The sequence below is a fragment of the Metarhizium acridum genome, assembly GCF_019434415.1.
Source record: "Metarhizium acridum strain ARSEF 324 chromosome Unknown scaffold_276, whole genome shotgun sequence".
In the NCBI taxonomy this organism is placed as follows: Eukaryota; Fungi; Ascomycota; class Sordariomycetes; order Hypocreales; family Clavicipitaceae; genus Metarhizium; species Metarhizium acridum.
This window is the reverse complement of record NW_027094025.1, coordinates 1,228,585-1,248,170: the sequence shown is the minus strand read 5'-3', so window position 1 is coordinate 1,248,170 and position 19,586 is coordinate 1,228,585. Positions and strand designations below refer to the sequence as shown.

Below are 19,586 nucleotides of genomic sequence, written 5' to 3'. Positions count from 1 at the left end.
GTCCCATTCCAGTTCGCGGGACAGTGAACACTACGCTAGAAACGATAAGGGTTAGCCGTAGCATTGTCTCGACGAGTCAGCGTCAAACAGGAGTCTGTTGTCCTGGCGAGACTGGTTCGTTCTACTCGTGCCACGCCCCCACTTTTTCGGGTCGCGACTTTTTCTGCACCCTTAAAAAGTCGCGACCCGAAAAAGTGGGGGCATGGCACGAGTACGGGCGAAGGTGACAAAATCATCTGGTAAGGAGGGTGTGATATGGTCTCGACGCACATGCTTGAGGGCGAGTTCATTAGGCGAGAATCGCTCTTTCAGCTACCGAAGAACTCCTCATTACTATTCGGGAATGCCTCGCGGAGACGGTCATCGATCCAGGATAGCTGTCGCAGTCCCAGCATGCTCTTCTCATCGATGATCAGGTAGTTGATGTCCTTCAGCTTCTTCTGGAGATGGGCCATGTCAGTGGGCGAGAGGGGCTTGAAGTCCTTGTTGATTGGAAGGTGTAACAGGGAGTGCAAAGTAGTCCCCGATATCTGATTTCCCGCGACGCCAGTGGGCGCGGCACGCCAAACAGGTGTCCCTCTCCCGGCAGCAGCGGCTTGGAGGTGCGCGGAGAGCAAATTAATGAGGTATGACTTCCCGGTACCACCTCCACCATCCACATGGAGCAGCAACTGAGAGGGTTCCTGATTCAGGAAGCGGTCCATCACGGTATCGTATACTAAGCGCTGATCCCGATTTAGGGAATCTCGAGCTTCCAAGGGCTGATGATCCACATCAAGGTCAAGGCGGTTTGCCGCCTTGCGTTGCTTCCAGTAGTCGCCCTTGAGAATACCGTCATCAGTATACCGTCCAACGTGAGGGGTCCAATCATAATTGATGTCGATGTCTCGGCGGCCGAGGATGTCGATATCCTCTTCTTCCAGCGGGCGGTCGGGAAGCATGCGGGCGAGTTCATGCCAGTCTTCATCCACAATGGGCTCTTCATGGACCTCAAGCTCAAATTCGTCATCCTCAGCCCTCAATTCATTTGTATCTGGCTCCCCATAATGATCGTCCGCATGGGTGTCACCGTGCTGCTCTCTGCAAAACCTGTACGCAGCCGCGAAGGAATCGAACCGCTGCCCGCCCACGGTGAGCAACTCCTCTGGAGAGCGATGCGGATGAGCCATCATCAATTTAACACGGCAGAAGTCACCAAACTGGGGAGATGCCTCCACGGACCTGTATCGAGGAAAGTAAGACAGGACTCTCTTCTTCGCGTTGGCAGCGAGTCTCCTCCACGTCTTGAGATTATACGATTGCAGGTACTCGAGGTAGGTTGCATCCTCGTGCTGGTCATTTCTCTCGAGAAGATACCTCCTGTAGCTGCCGACGGTCTCATTGACATCTTCATCCACGCGATACGAACGTGCATGTTGCTCCAAAGGACGGCAGTCGACAGAGACCACCATCCGCGTGCCTTCCTGCAGAGGAATGTTAAGGAGAAGATGGGAAATCTCCTGCGCCGAGTAATCTCTCTCGGCAATCAGCTTATTCATCAGGCGAGAGGAGAAGGACAATAGCGGCTGAAGGTGTGCTGTGTGCGGCAAAATCTGGTCTGCAAGCTTACAGTAAGGCTCAGTCTTCTTCTCAGATTTGCTGCAATACTTGGCAGCGTACGTAATAACCGCCTGTAAGCTGGTGAAAGGAGATATGTCGATATTGGCTAGCCAGCCTAGTATAATGGCGGGATTGAAGTGATTCATGAGATTGTCATTCCGCGCCGCCTCGAAGACATAGTACGACTTGCCTTCCTTCCCGATCACTGCGGCCAGCTCCCGCAAGGCACGGGGAAAGTCAAAACGACACTTCCACTCTGGATTGGCCGCATTGGCCGCCTCAATATCTGCAGCAGCGCCTTCCATATCCCTCGCCAGATCACCGGTTATCTTCCTTACACGTAAGCAGTACGTGGTGTTACACTTGTGACGCTGGCAGCGGTTGACGATTTGTGAGAGCCGCAGGAATGTCATTTCAGTGCTCAGTGGATCTACGCTCAGGGGGTTGCCCTCACCCTGGGGCATAGTCCTACTCGGCTTAGGATTAATGGCAGTGATGTGGAATCCCCACGTGCGTGCAAAAACATCACGAGCGGCTTCATCCACCATGTCGACTCTAGGGCAATTCTCCATCCAGTACAGGCCATGGTTGTGCGGACTGCCACGCCCTTGCCATTCATACCGATCCCAGTAATCCGTAATGTTGAACTTCTTGCTTAACACGATATCTCGAAAGAAGCAGTATCGGCGGTAGAAATGGAAAGCAGCAATATGAGGATTCTGACGCAAAGGTTGGCGCGAGAGACCCATCCTCTCGGACTCGGACGCAGCCAGCCATTCATCGTATCGGGGCATGTGCTGGTAGAGACTCCGCCAGTGTAAATCTGCCGGGCTGAATGTGATGAATGCACCAGGACATCCAAGGTTGTAGGCATAGGCCTCGAGGTCCTGCCTCTTCCTGTTCCAGAAGGGGCGCGTGCCGCGAATAGGTACCGCATGTCTTGTGATTGAGTTGATTAGCACCTGCACCTCAGGGTCCTCGCTGTGCTCCAGTGCCTGAACAAGCTGCTCCCGTGTGAGCGGTTCATGACTACCATCGTGTTGCTTCACGAAGTATTTGGACCGTGCACGGGCCTGTGACCGCATCAGAGTATTGAAGGCGACGAAGCGGAAGGTCGGGTGGCGTGCAAAACGCCCGTCATGCCAGCGCATCGCGTGCTCGATGTAGTCCTTGTAGTCAATTGACCGTAGCCGAGAATCAACAAAGTCGGCTCTCCCGTCAGGAAAGAGGCAGGGAAAAGCTAAGGAGAGTAGGGCATGAGAGCGATTGAACTCATTAATGGGTGTGCGCCGTATATTCGGAAGCTGCAGCTCGTGCTGCACCTGCTCCTGGAAGCTTGTGGAAAGCCTTGGTTCAGCTTCTGGTTCTCCGGCAAGAATAGACCGCAGAGCATCGAGCTCCGTGTCCTTGGCCAAAAGGTCCGGCACCGCAGCCTCGTCCTCCAGGTCCGGTTCTGCCTCCTCATCTTCCTCGGGTCCAACCTCGGCAGCCTCCACCTGGCTCTGGGGGATGTCGTCCAGGACATTGCCATCTTGAGGCAATTGACTCAGCCGCTCTTCGTCGATGACGATGCATCGATAGCCAGGATGATGGCGCCGGAGGTAGTTAAGCCATATGGCAACTGGCTGGCGGCGTACACGGAACTGGCGGGTGAATTGCCGGCTAAGGTTTGCATGGGACGACGTATTGGAAGGACGGAGTAATACAGTGTTCAACTCCCGCGGCAAAAGCGGGAGTTGGTTGTACACCAAGCCAACCTCGCGGAGAAAGTGAACAACATGTCCCCGATATTTGTACTGCTGGCCCCGCACAAGCATAATATTCACGTGGACGTGAACACGGCCTATTAAAGACTCTTCAGTAGGTGTAAGCTGAGGCAATTGAGTCGGTACGGAGCCAAAATCCAACTGGTTGTCCACAGAGAAGAAGTACGGCTCTTCAGGGCCGCGTTTATCATCCTTTCGACAGCAACGCGCACAAATGCCATCAGAATCGATCTTCATCTGGAACCAACGCTCTTGACATCGACCACAAAATTGCATTTGGTCATTGTCCAGCTTTGTCCAGAACTCACGGAGGATTGCTTTATCACGACAAGTCAAGGCGCAAGCGTCCAGGTCCCCATTCCACACCGGATCTTGTGCGTGAAATACGGCCGATTCTTCAGGTGGAATCATCACTGGACTCCGGTACCGTCGTGGCGGCCCCGACGATCGAGTTTGCCTTTGAGATTTTTTTGGCCGCCCTCCTGTACCAGGGGCAGGACCACGGCGAGCACGGCGACGAGGCCCTGACTTTGTGGAAGGCTGCCGCGAGCAATGGCGAAGAGGGCTTTCGTCCAAGGCATTGCTATTATCGTTCCCGTCTTCGTCCCCTAGATCGGAATCAGACTCTACCCCTAGGTGTTCGAGGTACTTCCGTGGTCGAGCAGGTGAAAGCAGCAAGTTGAAATAGTCCTCGACGTCAACATCAGATTCAGAGAACTGTCCCCTGTCATCCGCTTCCTTGGTCATTCCATCCCCATCTAGGAGCTCATTTGGCTGTAGTCGATCTTGACTCCCAGCTACGTTCCGTGGTTAGCTTGAACAAACTGCCGGGACCACAGCACAAGGATACCTTCTCCAGGACCATCAGAACCTTCAAAGACACCGAGTTGAGAGATTGTGGGAGTTAGTGACACAGCCTCCCCTGCACGGCGTCGTGAACGATGGTCGCGCCGAATAGTGGCCTGCTTGGCCCTGGCGCCGGCCTTGGAGGCATCATCTTGCGAGTCCTTCCCGCCCTTGTGGAACCTAACAGCCAGGTAAGAGTAGTCCACACCAGTCTGCTCGGACGCGTATTGTACCGCAAAGAACCTGGGTACTTGAACTCCATGCCATCTAATGTCACAGCCTGTGTCGAGAGGGAGATAGTCCTCAGAAAGACACATCAGCGCCAACAGCTGGCTCCAAGATGTGAACCCTTTCTCGGCTGAGGGATATCCGTCATAGAGCCGGTGGGTATTTCTCATGGGTAGGATGACAAGTCAGGTACATCCCAATCTGATCTTGACTCTGCCGGTGCGAGCTGCGCGCCAGGAGTCGCTGAAATTGCCGCACACCACCTTCATGCGGCTCGACTACAAGACTGGTTAGACATCGGCGCAGCAAATTCTCCTCGCGACAATTTTGCCTGGTTTGGAAGCGCGGAAGTCCATACCGCTATTCCTTTGACGGCGATGCGCGTTGGGCTTGCAACCGAGGCCTTCGTGTGTAACTACGCCTTCCCGCGCGACATAGACCCCTGCAAGTATTTCGTATACCGCCATCAGCGGACCTGGGAGCGCCGTTGGTGCAGGAGTAGAATTGGGAGCCCTTTGGCCCTTGCCAGTCAAGTATCTGGACCCCTGTCACCAAACTATCTCCTGGTCGACTAGACTTAGGTCTGTAGGGACAGGTTTGTGGTCCATTTCTGGCTACTGCATAAATTCAGGTCAGATAATAATTCCAGATCAGGTCTATAAATCCATTTCAGGCTGGATAGGCCCCAGTCAAGCAAACACAGGTCAAGTAGACACTCGGCATCTGGCTTAAACTTTTACCATCTACGCGTGGCTCACAGGATCATCCACCAATGAACCGTCGCTCTTTTTTGAACAGCCTTCACAACTTACCCGGCACACAGTCAATGTATGTGCGATCGACTTTCAGGCCCCCCTAGGAGACGGCTTGGGAGGAAATTGGAAACTAGAAGTGAGCGATATTTAGATATCGTGCTCCCATCGCAACTCTGTCTTGAACTAACAGTTCTGTCGCTCTTCTCAGGGGCTGCCGACTTTGTGATGATTGCAGTCCATGCATGAAGCAAATGCAGTCTCTTAACTAGGTGAAATGCCTAGAATGAAATGAAAATGACCCGTAGTCCTCTTCAACACCGATGCTGGCTTATGCCACGACGTGCATAATTCCCTTTGTAGACTTTCTCAAATCATGTTCTGGCTTGTTTTCAAACTCTCCCGCGGGAATATTGTTCTGCCAGTGTCGCCTACCTTTCTATTAGGAAACCAGGAATCGACAGTTTAACTACCACGGTTCAAAGTGAACGGAAGGACCTGGTTCAATTTACATCTTGGGCCAAGCAGGCGAAGGCTATTTGGACTGGACGGAAGACACATGCAGCACGTCACTCGTGTTCTGTAACCTTCTATCACTTTCTAAGCTCTTCTAGCCGTCTCGCATTTTACTGTTGATGTTGAAGTGCTTTTATGACCCGTTCAACGCCATATTTAAAATATTCATTCATTCATTTATTACTCTATGTTAAGAATATCCTTCTGGGCCATGACGAAGAACCGTCTTTGCTGTTGCGTACTTGACAATTAACTCTGTGTGAACGAAGAGCGTGGAGACTGGTTGCCTTGTGACCCCACTCTTACCTATCCCCTGTCTGAGACTTTCTGTTGGACCATCATCAGTACACGGTGCGTACGCCCCAACGCTAATACATATAGCGCTCATAGCAAAAGGGGCGTTTACTAATTTCATCGAGCTGAATACTTGACAACAGTGTGACGAGCGCAAGACGATCGCATCGTCGCATCTATGCCTCTGTATTAATACTGTACATACTTTTAATACACATTAAAGAAGTACGATATTTACATGACATTAGTATCTAATTGTTAGGACATACAGTATTGTAGCGCACCCGTGCCTGCTGCTGTGAGCACTGTGTGGGAGTAAGTGTCGCAAACCACCTAAACATCTGCGGGATGGGACCCCGCACCTAACAACTTGAATAAAAACACAACTTTTCTCACCCATTTTTAAGCACGTACGAAAGTGCGACAGTAGGTCTTGGGCTGTCAATTCCTATAGCACCGTAGGCCCCAATATGGCTTCGCCCGTCGTCGATATCGATCCGTATGGAGAAGTATTCATCGTCATCCCCACTGCCGTGACGCGTCCCCAAGCTGGCTTAGCAAACGAAGAGATTATCGCACCTTTGGAGAGTGTGGAAGGCCAAGATAGAAATTCTCTGCCTGCCGATCGTTCTGAGAATGATGATTCTGACAAAGGTTGGCATTCTGATCAACAATACCAACCAAATACTAGAAATCTGTCCTAATCGCCCGCCATAAAGATCCAGCGCATGTTGAAGCTGAGCAACAGTCATCTTTTCGACTGAGGGTTTCTAAGAAACACCTCATAATGTCATCAGTACGTGCCAAGAAGATGTATGGAATAAACTGCAAAGAGTCAACGCCGGACGAGAACGGAAATTTCCATTGGCATTTCGAGCCGATATTTAATCGTCAGGCCTTTGAGATGGTAATGGACATCATACATGGACAAACACATAAGACTCCAGACAGAGTGAGCCTTGACATGATGGCCGACGTAGCCGCCATCACAGACGACTTGCAGTGTCATAATGCCGTCAAATTCGTCGCCAATGCCTGGATGGATCGACTCCAAGCGTCCCCGCCGAAAAAGATATGCTCAGATCTCTACAAATGGATTCTTATTGCATGGGTCTTTGATCAGCCTGATCTTTTCCAATCAACCACGCGTCTGGCAATCATGGAATGTACTGGCACCCTATCTCCAGGTGTGATTCCTGTCAACCCAGCGATTATTGGTATTAAGTTCGATATATCTTCTACTCTAGAATTAGTATTGTGCTAATATTGGACAGAAGCCGTCGAATCAATGAGGGTAGAGCTACTCAGTGAATTAATTGCAGGGGTAGAAAGAATGATAGATGACCTTAGTCGGGGCCATTCCACTTGCACATTTGAGTGCCGATCCATGTGGCTCGGAGCATTGATTCAAGAGATGCGTTCAAATGGCTTATCTTCGCCTGACCCGTCTGAACTAAAGCAGGACCTCTCTCTGACTACCACATTGGGAATCATACGCAACTTTCAATCACCAGTGATCTTCTCGCCACGATCTAAATTTGCCGATGTCGCTGATGGGTACGAAAATCATGATCCAAACACGCTATGGAAACTGCAGTGGGGTCTCGACGAAGATAACTATGGATATTCCTTCTCCAAAAAGAGCAAAATACATAAGAAGGCTGCCTCATCCGTAAGCCTTTGGCAAGACAAAGTAGCACACGACAACCCAGAAACTCTGTTCAAGCACCAATGTTCTTTACATACGCTACTCGAGCCTTGCCTGCGGGCGATAGAGACAAAGGTCATAGGGCTTGACATTTCGTCGTTCTCTAGAGCTGGTTAAGCTTGGGAAATCCCACAACTCATTGGCTGTCACAAATCTTATCATTTCGGAAATGTTGATCGCTTTCAGGATGATCTATGTCATACACTGGCTGCGCCCGCAAAAAGTGGCTGCATTTAGTGATATACGCGTGGCATAATTAAAACTGCCGTGATTCTCAACCGTGTTACGCCCCGATATGGAAGTAGTGAGCGGCCCGTCCCTGGTCTAGACTTCATTCCACATGCCAGAGTGGAACAATATGGGACCAACTCCACGTCCGCAACCTACCACACTCATGGTCAAGTCGAGATACGACGCACACCCTGTGCGTGTCCTTCTTTTTCGTAGAAACCAACCCAAGTCGTCATATTCTATTGACGAGGGCTGTCGTTCCTCGGCGGCGTATGGTATATCCCGGAACTACTTCTACCCTGTCTTCAGCCGATACAACCCGCGACGCCACGCGGCAAGAAAGCCACCCGGCACACGAATAAGTGTGCAAACTGCCGGATTTCGTTCCCCGAGGCTTTTGATGTGCGCGCTATCACGGTGCACAAAGCACAAGGATTGACGCTGAAACAAGTGGTCTTGAACCTGGATCGGAGGGATCATGCGCCAGGATTGTCGTACGTTGCCATATCTCGAGTTAAGAAACTCTCTTCCATCATGTTTGAGACGCCGTTCGATCTAAGTCGATTCACAACCAAAGTGACCACTGAGCTCGAACATGAAGGATAGGGAAAGGGATTGGCACCTGCGCACACTCCAGTGCCTGTAAGTTAATAGATTTGGGTATCACGTCAAGTATAGTATAGGGGGAAACACCATGTATAAATATCGTTACCACCAACACTACCCCTGTTACTACCTAATAGAGGAGATAGACTTGAATTGACTTTTATTGATACCCTTTGACGATCCAACAGCCATGATTTTGTGGCATGCACGGTTTGGGCATATTGGCTAGCTAGGACTAACTATTGGTACTACGTCACTCATTTTTTTATTACATGCGAATCTTATAGGATCAAATTCCAGCTTACCAGCTACTGATATTTCTTATCTTGCGTGCTTCGTTGCTTTGCATTGTTGATGCCCGCTCTACGTAGTCTATTTACAGTGATCGGAATGGTCTGGTCTGACTTGGTCTGGTCCAGACCGCCAAGCCTTGGTTTGGTCTGGCAATTTCTCGAGTACTAAATGATTGATTGGACTGTGGACCCAGTTTTTAAGTCACGCGAAGCCTGGTTTCGAGGGCTATGGTGTCGACTTTCTTACTTGGGCATTCACTCCTCGGACCCGTCCGACATACATATAAAAGCCAGATGCTCGACAGCCTCTTCTAGAATTTCCAACAACCAAATACAATGGCTGAAAATGATCTCTATCAACTCCTTACGTTTGACACGCCAGACGGGCTTCAGGACGATATTGTCAACAGTCTGACCACTCTCCACGCCACCAAAAACGTAGATGAGCGGGGTCGACAGTTATGGATTTATTACGACACACCACAGGTCCGAGAATATACCAATCTCATACTGTTGAAAATGGTAGGCACACGCGCGTGTTTCGATGGCAGTACCAGGCTAAATTACAATAGGACCCGTCTATCAACGAGGCTCTTGGTAAGCGGGGGCTTGCGGTTTGTCCAATTCAGAAGGGCCCAAGGGTTGTTCGCACTGGGGATGGAGCGAGTGACTATCAAGAAGCTCGTCCCGGCTCTATTGCCATTATCACTCCAATGACACATGAGAAGGTGCCGATTTGGCTGGCGGAAATAGGGGAGCGTTTTTCAGAGAATAATTTTGTTAGCGCTGGTAAACAGGACAAGGTGATTATACTGCCAGGCACAAAGTTCCGTCTTGGAGCGCCATATTACTTGATGGCGCGGCCAGTACGAAACGTTTAGGATAACGGCAGAGTTCAAGCTCAAATAAATTCAATTATGGTACACTAATTTTCTATACCAAGACAATTAGCCTGGAAAAATCCGTCGTTTGGGTAGGTCTGCGATGCAACTGGTGATAGGCCCAGGTCTTGCCAACTCGCCGCTGAAAACGAGGTGCGACTCGAACTCTCATAGGCCATCATTAATATCCATGCCTCCAAAATCTGTCTCCATCGGAAAGTTATGTGAACCGAGTTGCGCAATAAATTGCGACTGATCGTTAGTGTGACTGAACTGACAGTATGATCAACAGGACCTCCGGAGAGATGATCTGCCGTTCAATCACTTCAACTTCCCTATGTTATAGTAAGTCAACCGCTTCAGTGGCATTGAAACAAGACGTACACATCATCAGGACCAATCCATTTCCCTGGCTGGAAGATTTCCCTCCTTGTGTCGTTTTGAGGGCTGTCATGGCCTTGCACCACCAGTCTCAGACCGCATCTCACGTGTGGTATATGATCTTGATCAACGAGTTGAATGTCAAATGCTCTTCTATGGCGTGGGTCTGAATGGTATAAGACCGACGCAACGACCAGTGGCTACCGGCTACCGACTCCTCCACAACAGAGTTCGCAAAGTCAGGATCATCAAATAGCCCGTGTTGCACGTACTCATCGTGGAGCTCAAGCAGACGCACATTCATATTGGTCGTTGAATAAGAATGACAAGAGTAGAAATGAAACACCGAGGAGCAATTGTGACAGCACGGCGATGCCTACGCCTTTCATCGGTGCATGGAACGTGTTTTCCCGTCATTCCGCTGTCTTTGCTGTTCATGGACCGTGTTGGCGAACCCAGCTGACCTGAAGTCTGAGAAGAGCAGGGGATCAATATGGCCGCAGGAAAGTCGGCCATCAGGAGGGGGGTGCCAATTGTTCCACGATGAGGAAATCGTGGAACAATTGGCACCCCCCTCCTCGCAGGACGGCCGACATTGTGCATAATCCGATTTCCCAGAACGGCATTGACCTCCCGTGTCCATGCAAGGAAACCATGTCATCACCATTATCTACTTTGGCTATCACAAATACTGGCAGGAATTTTCCCGGTTCAGAATCGTTTTCGCTGACGGGGTGCCTCGGTTCTCCCACGAAGATATGCCACATCGTATGGGATGTATAGGATCTAATCTCCGGTCCTGGCACCAGCGGGCGTATCGGTTGTTCGAATTTCCCTGAGAAAACTACTTAAAATGAGGCTGTCCCTGCAGGAGATGGCGGTGAGGTGGGAATGTGGCCGTTTGGTTGCACCTTCATTTTCCATTTTTGACATCATGCAGTCAGACGACCAGCCAGACTTGTCCTACGGGCAACAAGTCGCGGTGTAATACTATACATCGTACAGTGCTTCGTTTTCTGTCTTGAAGCACTATTAACTAAAAGTCCATCTGACTACGAATGCCACCTGGGATATACCTGTGGGTCCTCCGCATTCTCGCCGGCCTTGGAACTTTGGTTGGTATTATGCTGGTGGTGGCGATGTGGAAAGAGCTAGGGAAGTTTCATTGGAATTTTGGGCCGACATTAACTGTCTGCCATGCTGATGTGGATCATCCTGATAGAGGTGGGTGCTGCCAGAAGATTGCGGAAAAGGTACTAAAGACTGACCTAGGATTCGGTGTTTTCCGGTATCACTCTACGCGCTTTTGGGGAAAAAGGAATTAAGCGGGAAAAGGTCATTGCAGGCTTTGTCGGCTGTGGGCTTTGTTTTGCTATGTGCCGACATGGGTTTTAGACGGACGGCTCAGCAACTGGTGACACCAGCTGCAGCTGCTCATAGGGGCTCAATGGCATTTGCATACTTCATTATTCGTTTCAACGCTAGCAGCGGTCTAGCAAAGTGGCATTGGACAACGTTTATCCCACTGGATGTTCGAAGTGCTTGTGAATTCTCTATTCTTGTACCGTCGATTGCACTGTCGATTATCGGTTTGTAAAGGGCCGAGACTCGGACACAGAGTGAATTATAAACTAGTAAGATGCCGGATCTTTCTCATCTTTTGTCGCCTAAAAGCTTACTTCGCAGGTTCTAAATGCTTTATTCACTCTCAATGGTATTGTGCATGGCGTTACCCAAGTCAGGCGGCATTTCGAGGATAGGGGCAAACATAGGGGCGAGGATAGGGGCAAGAATAGGGACGATAATATTACGGATGAGGATAGCGGCAAGGAGAGGGCTGATGGTGAGAGTCAAGACTCACAAGATGAATATTCGCTTTCAGACTGTTCTGCAATGGAGATGGGAACGACCACTAGTTCAACGGATTATCTCGTAGCTAGCAAAGAGGCATAAAAAGATTACAATGTATCCCACTGTCGACTAAGCATAAACTAATATCGAACGTTCTGTCCACCCTCTCGGAAACTCAATCTCCCTCTTCAGATCTGTTGCAGCTACCACGTGAAGCAGGCAGCAGTGGCCCACATCGTTGCTGCCTGCCACCAAGGCAGCAGCGATGGAGGCACTTACATAGCTTAACAACAACAAGAACAGAACAATCATGAATATACTATCAATTTGTACCAACAAATGAATACGTATTCAGCGCCTTGACCCAACAAGATCATTAAGACATGAACTTAGCGGGATAAACTTGGGCCATTTCACCACTCTCCTGAGTTTTGTGCATTCCCTCAAGCAAAGATAGAATTCATACTAATAATGCCGCAAAAATGGTCAACCCGACAAATTCGTCGCTGCGTAGCTAGGTGATTTAACACAACCAACTTGGGGGGTGGAGAGGAGATCCTCGGCAGTGAACGCCTTAGAGCCGGGCACAATTCCCCCATGGCAATGCGAGATCTCCTGAGCAACATGACCGATCCTCGCAGTGTTTCCCACCAAAACCTAGTGTCTGTCAGCGTTCTCTCCCAACCTACCTACCCATGTCCTTCGTATATTCCTCGCGCCAAGCTACGAGGACGCAACTTGGACGTATGATTTCCCTAAGTACAAGTGTAGGTATGCCTAACCTAGGTAGTTGCTTTAGGTCACAAAATGCAGTCGAGAGGCCGAGAATCATGAAAACTCTCCAAAGGTAGCCTTACTGTTTCTGCCAGCAACAAGCATGAAAACGCTCGACATGCACATGATCAATGTCCTATAGCAGACTGCTAACTCTCAACTGCTTACTCACCAGTTCTGTTATCGCCTGAAATACTTGGCAAATTAATATAAATTGGCGTAAGCGCAGTCATTTTCAGAAACAAATTCTTTTCAACTTTCTTTGTTTACCTTCATCGCGACAGCCACTTCACTCAAGGTTTTCCACTCTGAATCCTGCCAACTTAAAGAAGGGCTGGCTCGGAATCTGTTGCCCCAACATCAACTCGAATACAACAGCCCACAATCTAGCCATGGCAGTGTACGTTCTTCCAGTCCACGCAACTTACCGGTCATTAATAAAAAAATAAAAAAAATAGGGCAGCATATGAACCCGAAGACTATAACTCACTTCCCAGTCTCAACTCTGCGTTCCAAGAGCTACAAAACAAAGGTGGTGAAAGCGTCATTACTGGCCCTATTCGAGACATCTTCCTCAGCCATGGTGTCCAAGGTGCCTACGGCATCGCTTTGTTGCACAAGCATTTTGCCATTCGGTCAATAGACCGCCTTGTGGACATCCGGAACGTGTCGTCCCCTTGGGAGACGGGCGGTGACGTCGAACCTACCTTGAAAAAATATAATGGTATTATAGCGCCCCGGTCACTGAGATTCTTGGATGGGGCGTTAAAGCCTTATGAATTCGACTTCGTAGAAGAGGAACGGTCGATGGAGATGAACGAAAAGTTTCTGCAAAAACTGTCGCATTTCCTTTTGGATACCAAATTAGATCAAGTTCTTGGTCTCAGGCTACTAGATTCGCGCGACACAAGCGTATCTGTTGAGGTTACGGAACGCAACTCAAACATTATGTTACCTCTAGGGGCGGTTGATGAGAAAAATGTTATTCCTGCGCTGTGGATTTTTGGCACCGACGACGATGACCGCTGCAATTGTAGGGAATACTGCTATACGGATAGAAGTGGCAAACACTCTGGCGAAGGCAACCACGGGTGCGGTTGAGATCTGAGCCAAGAACGGACCTCTTGGAAAGATTACTTAAGGTTATTGTGGCTTTGTTATGCTCTGTTTTGTCTTGTCTTGTTTTATTAGCATTGACAGAGTAGACCCTTGATGCTGGTTTTCCCACAGGGTTTTCCCAACATTATTATGCAAATGCAGAGGGTTTCATAAGGCATCTACTCGTTCAAATGCTCTATGCTTGAGTTCTTTCGTCCCGCGCTGCCAAATCCGCAAGTGAAAATGTGGAATGGGACCTGATTCGTCTTGCAAGCCCCAGCCCCACCTGTTCATCCATGCTTAACTACGGAGACAGTCCAACTTGAAGTGCCAACGCTCTTTTCTCCTTCCAATTTTTTTTTCCGTCACGCTGTAGCCGCTGTATCGATCTCTATTAAAATGCAGGGAACTATCGCCGACATTAGCGTGTCTGATGCGGAGCGCATTGTTCGAAAAGTTGATTATCCAGCCATGCAGGATGGCCCATTATTCCGCTTGATATTTCCTTCTCGGGCGACGACAGAAGCTCAGAAGAATGAAATAATTCAATGGTATGCTGAGGGGTTAGAGGATGCCTTGAGACGCAAGGGGAATAAGCTTCTTCAAATTTGCGCATTAGATGGAACACCACTGGGCTTCTGCGGATGGACAGTGGAACACCGAGGGCAGAGCCGGCAAGTCCCCATGAACTCAAGTCTGTCACAACATGGTACAAAGCTGCTCTCTCTCCCGGAAGCGCTAGATTTGTCTGCATGGCTCAGCGTGTCAAGCGATTTGAGAAGCGAGCGGGAACGGATCCTGAGCGGGTGGGACGATGTTTGCCGTAAGTTGACATGTATCCGTCGTCTACTACCACCACATACCAATCCATCGTCGACTCATCTGTATTCCAATTAGGGTTGACCTTTATGTCAGTGCATCCCGATCATCAGCGCCATGGCCTTGGCTCCGCATTATTGAAGCGAGTCTGCGATGACATAGACGAACTGGGATGGCCTGCTTTCGTTATGTCTTCGCCAGCCGGTGTTCGGTTATATACAAAGTTTGGTTTCGATGTTGTTAGCAGGATAGAAACGTGTGAAGGGACATTAACAAGCATGTTTCGACGGCCTCGAATTCTCTGCGGACACACTTTGATGACAGAGTAGATGGAATCATCCCCACATCCTCGAGGCTCGAGCGAGTCTACCAAGGTTTAGCCAAGCAAGGCCTACGCAGTGTGGCATGAGCAAATTTTTAAATTTGGCACTGCTGACACAATTTCATGCACACATGCAGGGGGGAGTCACCTTCAATTTAGTCGAGTGGTAAAGAAGTCGGCAGCTTCGACACAAGATACGTATCCGAGCAGCATTCGCACTAAGGAGGTTTCTCTATGAGGGCTAATGCAAAGAGGATGTTAGACGGCCCTGTTGCTAAATCACGTCGTCCATGTGTAGCAACCCATAGTGCTAGACAACGTGGCCTGGAACAGGTGATCAGCATTAGGCGTAGCATTAGTTCCGGTACGTGAGCTTCCAATGCCCTGTCGAATATCATTTCAAAAGACCCGGCGATGGACAGCAGCGTGATCTTTTCTTTCGCAGTCACAGACTCGTCAGAGACTGTTATGGAAGCTTGAGTCTGCTAAGGTAATCTTGTCTGGCTACAGGCTTGGACTCATGGATTTAGTTCCCATTTGGGTTGAGGCGAAGGCGAATAAGGTAAAACTTGATACTCCATTCAATTAAACAAACTATAGAGCCATTTGAGAAACAGTGCGTATTCGGTGTCAAAAAAGACGTAAATACCACTGGGTCTCGGTACGTATCTTGACATCAGGACGGGGAAGGCATCAGTCTATGACCGCTGAAGGCATCATGGGACTGTTCCATGAACTGAAATAGCATGATTTCTCAGATGCATCTTATGTGCGAGAGTCATGTTGCAGACTTGACACACCGGCCGTTCGTTGTCTCCCAATTGCGACAGATGTCTCCGACGAAAGTGTTTGCTCAAATCACCAGAGGTGTAGAACTCCTGAATCTTGTCCTCCACACGAGGGTCATCTGGCGGCAATGAAAGCGCAGCGCCAACGCACAGAAAACATCTTCTTGGCCTTTGGCTGGGATGCTCAATGAAAACAGACATAGTAGCTAGGAATAGAGGGCTATCTTCCGACGGCTCACGAGGTTCATTACGCGAGCCCGTTGGCGTAGGCTGTAGATAACTACGGCGAACGGTCGCCCCTTCCTCGACGCTGCAATATGCAGTTATGGCATCAATCGCATTATCCCTTCGATTGTACTGCCCCTCAAGAGTATCCCCGACCGGACTTATAAGCGCTTCCACCAGCAACTTCTGAGCCGGCCGCTGAGGACGTATTGTATGATCCACCACTGGTTCGGCAAAGCCTTTACCTTGGAGTTGACGTTCGATATCGTCCACGGCTTGTTCGTCCGTCCAGTCGTCTCGGATTTTCTGTTTTAATTCCCTTTTTAACTTCTGTTTTAATGATCGCAACGCGCGGTGGGTCTTCTTGTGCTGTTCGGACCCTGGGCGCAATTTTCGTAGTTGGATTGTGAGCCGTCGAACATGAGGATCTGACGCGACAGACGCTGTTTGCTCAGCCGTGAGGCCTGTTGGCCGTCGTTTGCTTACAGAGTGTCCAATGCTGCAAGCTTGGTCAATAAGTGCCTGCTGTGGTTTTTCGCGACGGATAATAGCCCATGGGTCCGCACGGACAATGCGACCAAGGTAATGTTTCTGGAAAGGGACGGAGTTGGCGTGGTCAAGAGACAAGTTCCGAAGTGCCTCGCTCATGTCGGCTGTTGCAACAACGTTAAAAAAAAGTCTCCCTTACGTTGATTCTAAAATACTTACGACTTTGGTCAAACTCATTGGCTGCATTATAGCGCAGACTGTAAGGTATTGTTTCATACTGAAGTCCCATGATCTCACCCACTCTTTTGATCCAGCCCGCAATCATGCCTTTAGTGATGGTCTTTGTTGTTGACATCTCGTACCCTGTCAATGTTTTAACAGCGCGACGGAATATGCACACCTCCTTTAGGTCACTTCTTAGAGGCAAAGGTAGTTCACGCTCGCCTGGATGTATGTCCAACTCATCTAATTGCCTAGGAGAGGTGAGCTGACATGCGCGGAATGCTTGGTGCCGAAATAAAATGCCCAGCAGAAAGGCGTGGGGACTAAGGAGCAAGGATGGATCGAACATCATCTCAGGGATGGTAAATGTTTTGCTGGTAGTGTATTAGCAGAGAGAATATTAGCAAGCAATGCGGAGACAGCAGAAATAGTGCACTTACGCATCCTTAGTACCGAGGTATGACTTCGTGAACTCCAACGTGAACCGAATTAAGATCTTGTGCGGTCCACCTTCCGGATCTCTCGCCAAAGCCACTCGGATGTCCCCAAAGCGAAGCCGTAGGATGGAGGTAGGGCGAGAGCCTGCGGGGGCCAATAGGAGGAGAAAAAGCACAGCCAGAATTCGGTGCTCTCCTAGGTCAAACGATTTCTTTGTGGTGCTAAGCGTCGTCTCGATCTGTTCCTTCAAATCGTTGATAGTCATACAGCGATTAGCTCTCTTCTGGTCGCTTAGTCCGTGTTTTTTCGCAAGCTCTCGGAGGACCTAGGAAACGTTACAATCCACACGTATTGTTGGTTATCGAGAGTAACATACCTTATGCATATTGCGATTCAATTTTGGATCGAGCTTCGTACCAATAGCCCTCTCATATATGAGTCGGAAGACCTTCCAGGCTGTGCCCAACGAGGAGCTCTTTGTCGTGCCTCTCAATTTTCTACCGTCCTTGCCCGCCTTCTGGTTCAACCGCCATTCAAAGAATTTATAGAGGATGCCTATAGAGATCGACTCAAAGCACGCCTGAGGGTTACGCGAGAGAACTTCATTGCAAAATCTGCGGGTAGACAATTAAAACGTTGAGCCTGGATGCGGCGGGAAAGTGAGGCGACTTACTGCTGCCACTGTAGCTCTATAGCGTCCAAAAGTATTGTACTCCCTGGGCTGTAATCCTCACCAATAAAGGTGCTTTCATTGAATTCTTCTATGCCTCGCCGGTAATATTCGGGTGGATGTATATTTCCACCAAAGAGTTGAATTTGATCTTCAACGTCCAGATCATCATTTTCCAATACGTAAAGGTCCGTTGCCTCCGTTGCCTCCGTTTCGTCACCAGACAGATCCGCTTCATCCTCGTCAAAGCAGCTCTCAATCTCTGGTGAAAAAGAGGAATCAGATTCGTCTGCATCAGGTGAGCGTCGCTGGCGTGCCATGGTGGATGAAGTTGTTAGGCTGTGATCTAGACTTGCTGCAGCCCGCGGCTCGTGGAGTTTGAGGCAATTTGGAAAGGTAGTATAGAGTTGTGGAGGGAACAAAGAGATGGCCCTGCCGCCTCAGCCGCGAGCGCGGGCTTTTAAACGTGGCTGTAGAGACCATCTTTAAGTTCTTGAAAAAGGCAGCGAGTGGGCAAAAAAGTGTTTCTTGGAACTTGGTTCAAAGTTCTAATAAATTGACCAACACACTTAGCCGCCCGTGTCCTAATCCTGTCCAATGAGGAGTGAGTACCATATGGTACCTCGCTGAACATTGACCGACACGGTCAGCCAATGGGGCCAAGTTGCATGGCTTAAAGCGGCGTTGGATCCTTGGCAAATTGCCCGCCTTTTTCCGCGTCAGAAACCACCAAAATCGGTGGTGCATTCGCCGTCTTTTTCTTAAAGGTAGTTAAAGTAAAATTAATTTATAAAGTAAACGTTTTAATAATAAGAAAATTTTTAAATAAAATTCTTATTAAATTTAAAGTTTATAAGTATATTATTTATAATAATAGCTTAAAAATATAAGATAATTTAAGAGAAGCTCTTAAAAATATTAAGGCTTATAAAATTTAAATATTTAAATATAACTTAAAAGCTAATATAATTATAAAAGTTAAGTATTAATCTTTAACTTTAATTATATTTAAAATAAAAGAATTAATTAAAAAATAATATTAATATTTAATAAAAGTGTTATTAATAAATAAAATAATTATTTAAGTATTTTATAAAAAATTTATGTTTTATTTTATTGATAAATAAAAGCTTATATTACCTTTAAAAGTTAAGTTTTTTACTTAAAAGTTAATTAAATAAAATAAAATAAAATTAAAATAAAATCTCTTTAAAGTAAAAGTATACTTATTATTTTATTAGCTTAAACGTAATACACATATATACTAGTAACTCTATATATAGTATTACGATCTAGTTACTTTCTAATTCTTATAACTTACTTCTTAGAGCTAATAAGGTTCTTCAATAAGTAGTAAATTAATTTAAATAGAGTAATTAAATGCTTTTAAAATACTTATAGTTTTAATTACACGTATTATAAGCTATAGCTTATTATAAGTGTAAATAAGTAATTAAATAACTTAAATAATTTAATTATATAATATAAGCTTATATAAAGCTAATTAAATAACTTAATAAAATATTAATAAAAGATCTTATAAACTTAATTATAAAGGTAAAACTTATTAAATTAAAAACTTATACGTATACTTATTCTCTTATATTAATAATATAGCTATAATTAAATATACTATTTAACTTTCTTTAACTTATAAGTATAAATACTATTATATAAATTCTCTTTAAATAAGTAAAGCCTATTACTTTTATAAGTTAATAATAAGCGGTAATAATTAAGTAAATTTATTATATAATTCTTTAATTTATAAATTAATTATTTAATTATA

General features: G+C 47.5%; 5 protein-coding genes across 5 annotated transcripts; 4 read left to right on the top strand and 1 right to left on the bottom strand.

The window, feature by feature from the left end:
- Nucleotides 1–5,867: 5,867 nt before the first annotated feature.
- J3458_013385 (uncharacterized protein) lies at nt 5,868–8,659 on the top strand. Its single transcript, XM_066120413.1, has 5 exons — nt 5,868–6,058; nt 6,127–6,316; nt 6,409–6,655; nt 6,721–7,218; nt 7,276–8,659. The coding sequence occupies exons 3-5, from the start codon at nt 6,472–6,474 to the stop codon at nt 7,824–7,826; spliced, it is 1,233 nt and encodes a 410-aa protein (XP_065974700.1). The 5' UTR covers nt 5,868–6,058; nt 6,127–6,316; nt 6,409–6,471; the 3' UTR covers nt 7,827–8,659.
- A 450-nt stretch (nt 8,660–9,109) lies between these two features.
- On the top strand, nt 9,110–9,764 carry J3458_013384 (uncharacterized protein). Its single transcript, XM_066120412.1, has 2 exons — nt 9,110–9,361; nt 9,412–9,764. The coding sequence occupies exons 1-2, from the start codon at nt 9,176–9,178 to the stop codon at nt 9,718–9,720; spliced, it is 495 nt and encodes a 164-aa protein (XP_065974699.1). The 5' UTR covers nt 9,110–9,175; the 3' UTR covers nt 9,721–9,764.
- A 3,354-nt stretch (nt 9,765–13,118) lies between these two features.
- J3458_013383 (uncharacterized protein) lies at nt 13,119–13,827 on the top strand (the record flags this gene model as incomplete). Its single annotated transcript, XM_066120411.1, has 2 exons — nt 13,119–13,126; nt 13,224–13,827. The coding sequence occupies 2 exons, from the start codon at nt 13,119–13,121 to the stop codon at nt 13,825–13,827; spliced, it is 612 nt and encodes a 203-aa protein (XP_065974698.1).
- Nucleotides 13,828–14,176: 349 nt separating this feature from the next.
- On the top strand, nt 14,177–15,233 carry J3458_013382 (uncharacterized protein). Its single transcript, XM_066120410.1, has 2 exons — nt 14,177–14,647; nt 14,740–15,233. The coding sequence occupies exons 1-2, from the start codon at nt 14,224–14,226 to the stop codon at nt 14,970–14,972; spliced, it is 657 nt and encodes a 218-aa protein (XP_065974697.1). The 5' UTR covers nt 14,177–14,223; the 3' UTR covers nt 14,973–15,233.
- A 448-nt stretch (nt 15,234–15,681) lies between these two features.
- On the bottom strand, nt 15,682–18,293 carry J3458_013381 (uncharacterized protein; the record flags this gene model as incomplete). The annotated part of the gene is made up of 5 exons (XM_007811370.2): nt 17,801–18,293; nt 17,504–17,741; nt 17,130–17,452; nt 16,687–17,063; nt 15,682–16,631 (listed from the first exon to the last, which is right to left on the bottom strand). Exons 1-5 carry the CDS (start codon nt 18,115–18,117, stop codon nt 15,682–15,684), a joined length of 2,205 nt encoding a protein of 734 aa, XP_007809561.1. The 5' UTR covers nt 18,118–18,293.
- Between the last annotated feature and the right edge of the window lie 1,293 nt (nt 18,294–19,586).

Excerpts from the sequence above, each read along its gene's own strand:
- J3458_013385 (XM_066120413.1), top strand. The coding sequence starts at position 6,472 with ATGGCTTCGCCCGTCGTCGATATCGATCCGTATGGAGAAGTATTCATC. Across the intron at positions 6,656-6,720 it reads GAATGATGATTCTGACAAAG|ATCCAGCGCATGTTGAAGCT; the intron begins GTTGGCATTCTG and ends CCCGCCATAAAG. Across the intron at positions 7,219-7,275 it reads TGTCAACCCAGCGATTATTG|AAGCCGTCGAATCAATGAGG; the intron begins GTATTAAGTTCG and ends AATATTGGACAG.
- J3458_013384 (XM_066120412.1), top strand. The coding sequence starts at position 9,176 with ATGGCTGAAAATGATCTCTATCAACTCCTTACGTTTGACACGCCAGAC. Across the intron at positions 9,362-9,411 it reads ATCTCATACTGTTGAAAATG|GACCCGTCTATCAACGAGGC; the intron begins GTAGGCACACGC and ends AAATTACAATAG.
- J3458_013382 (XM_066120410.1), top strand. The coding sequence starts at position 14,224 with ATGCAGGGAACTATCGCCGACATTAGCGTGTCTGATGCGGAGCGCATT. Across the intron at positions 14,648-14,739 it reads CGGGTGGGACGATGTTTGCC|TGCATCCCGATCATCAGCGC; the intron begins GTAAGTTGACAT and ends CCTTTATGTCAG.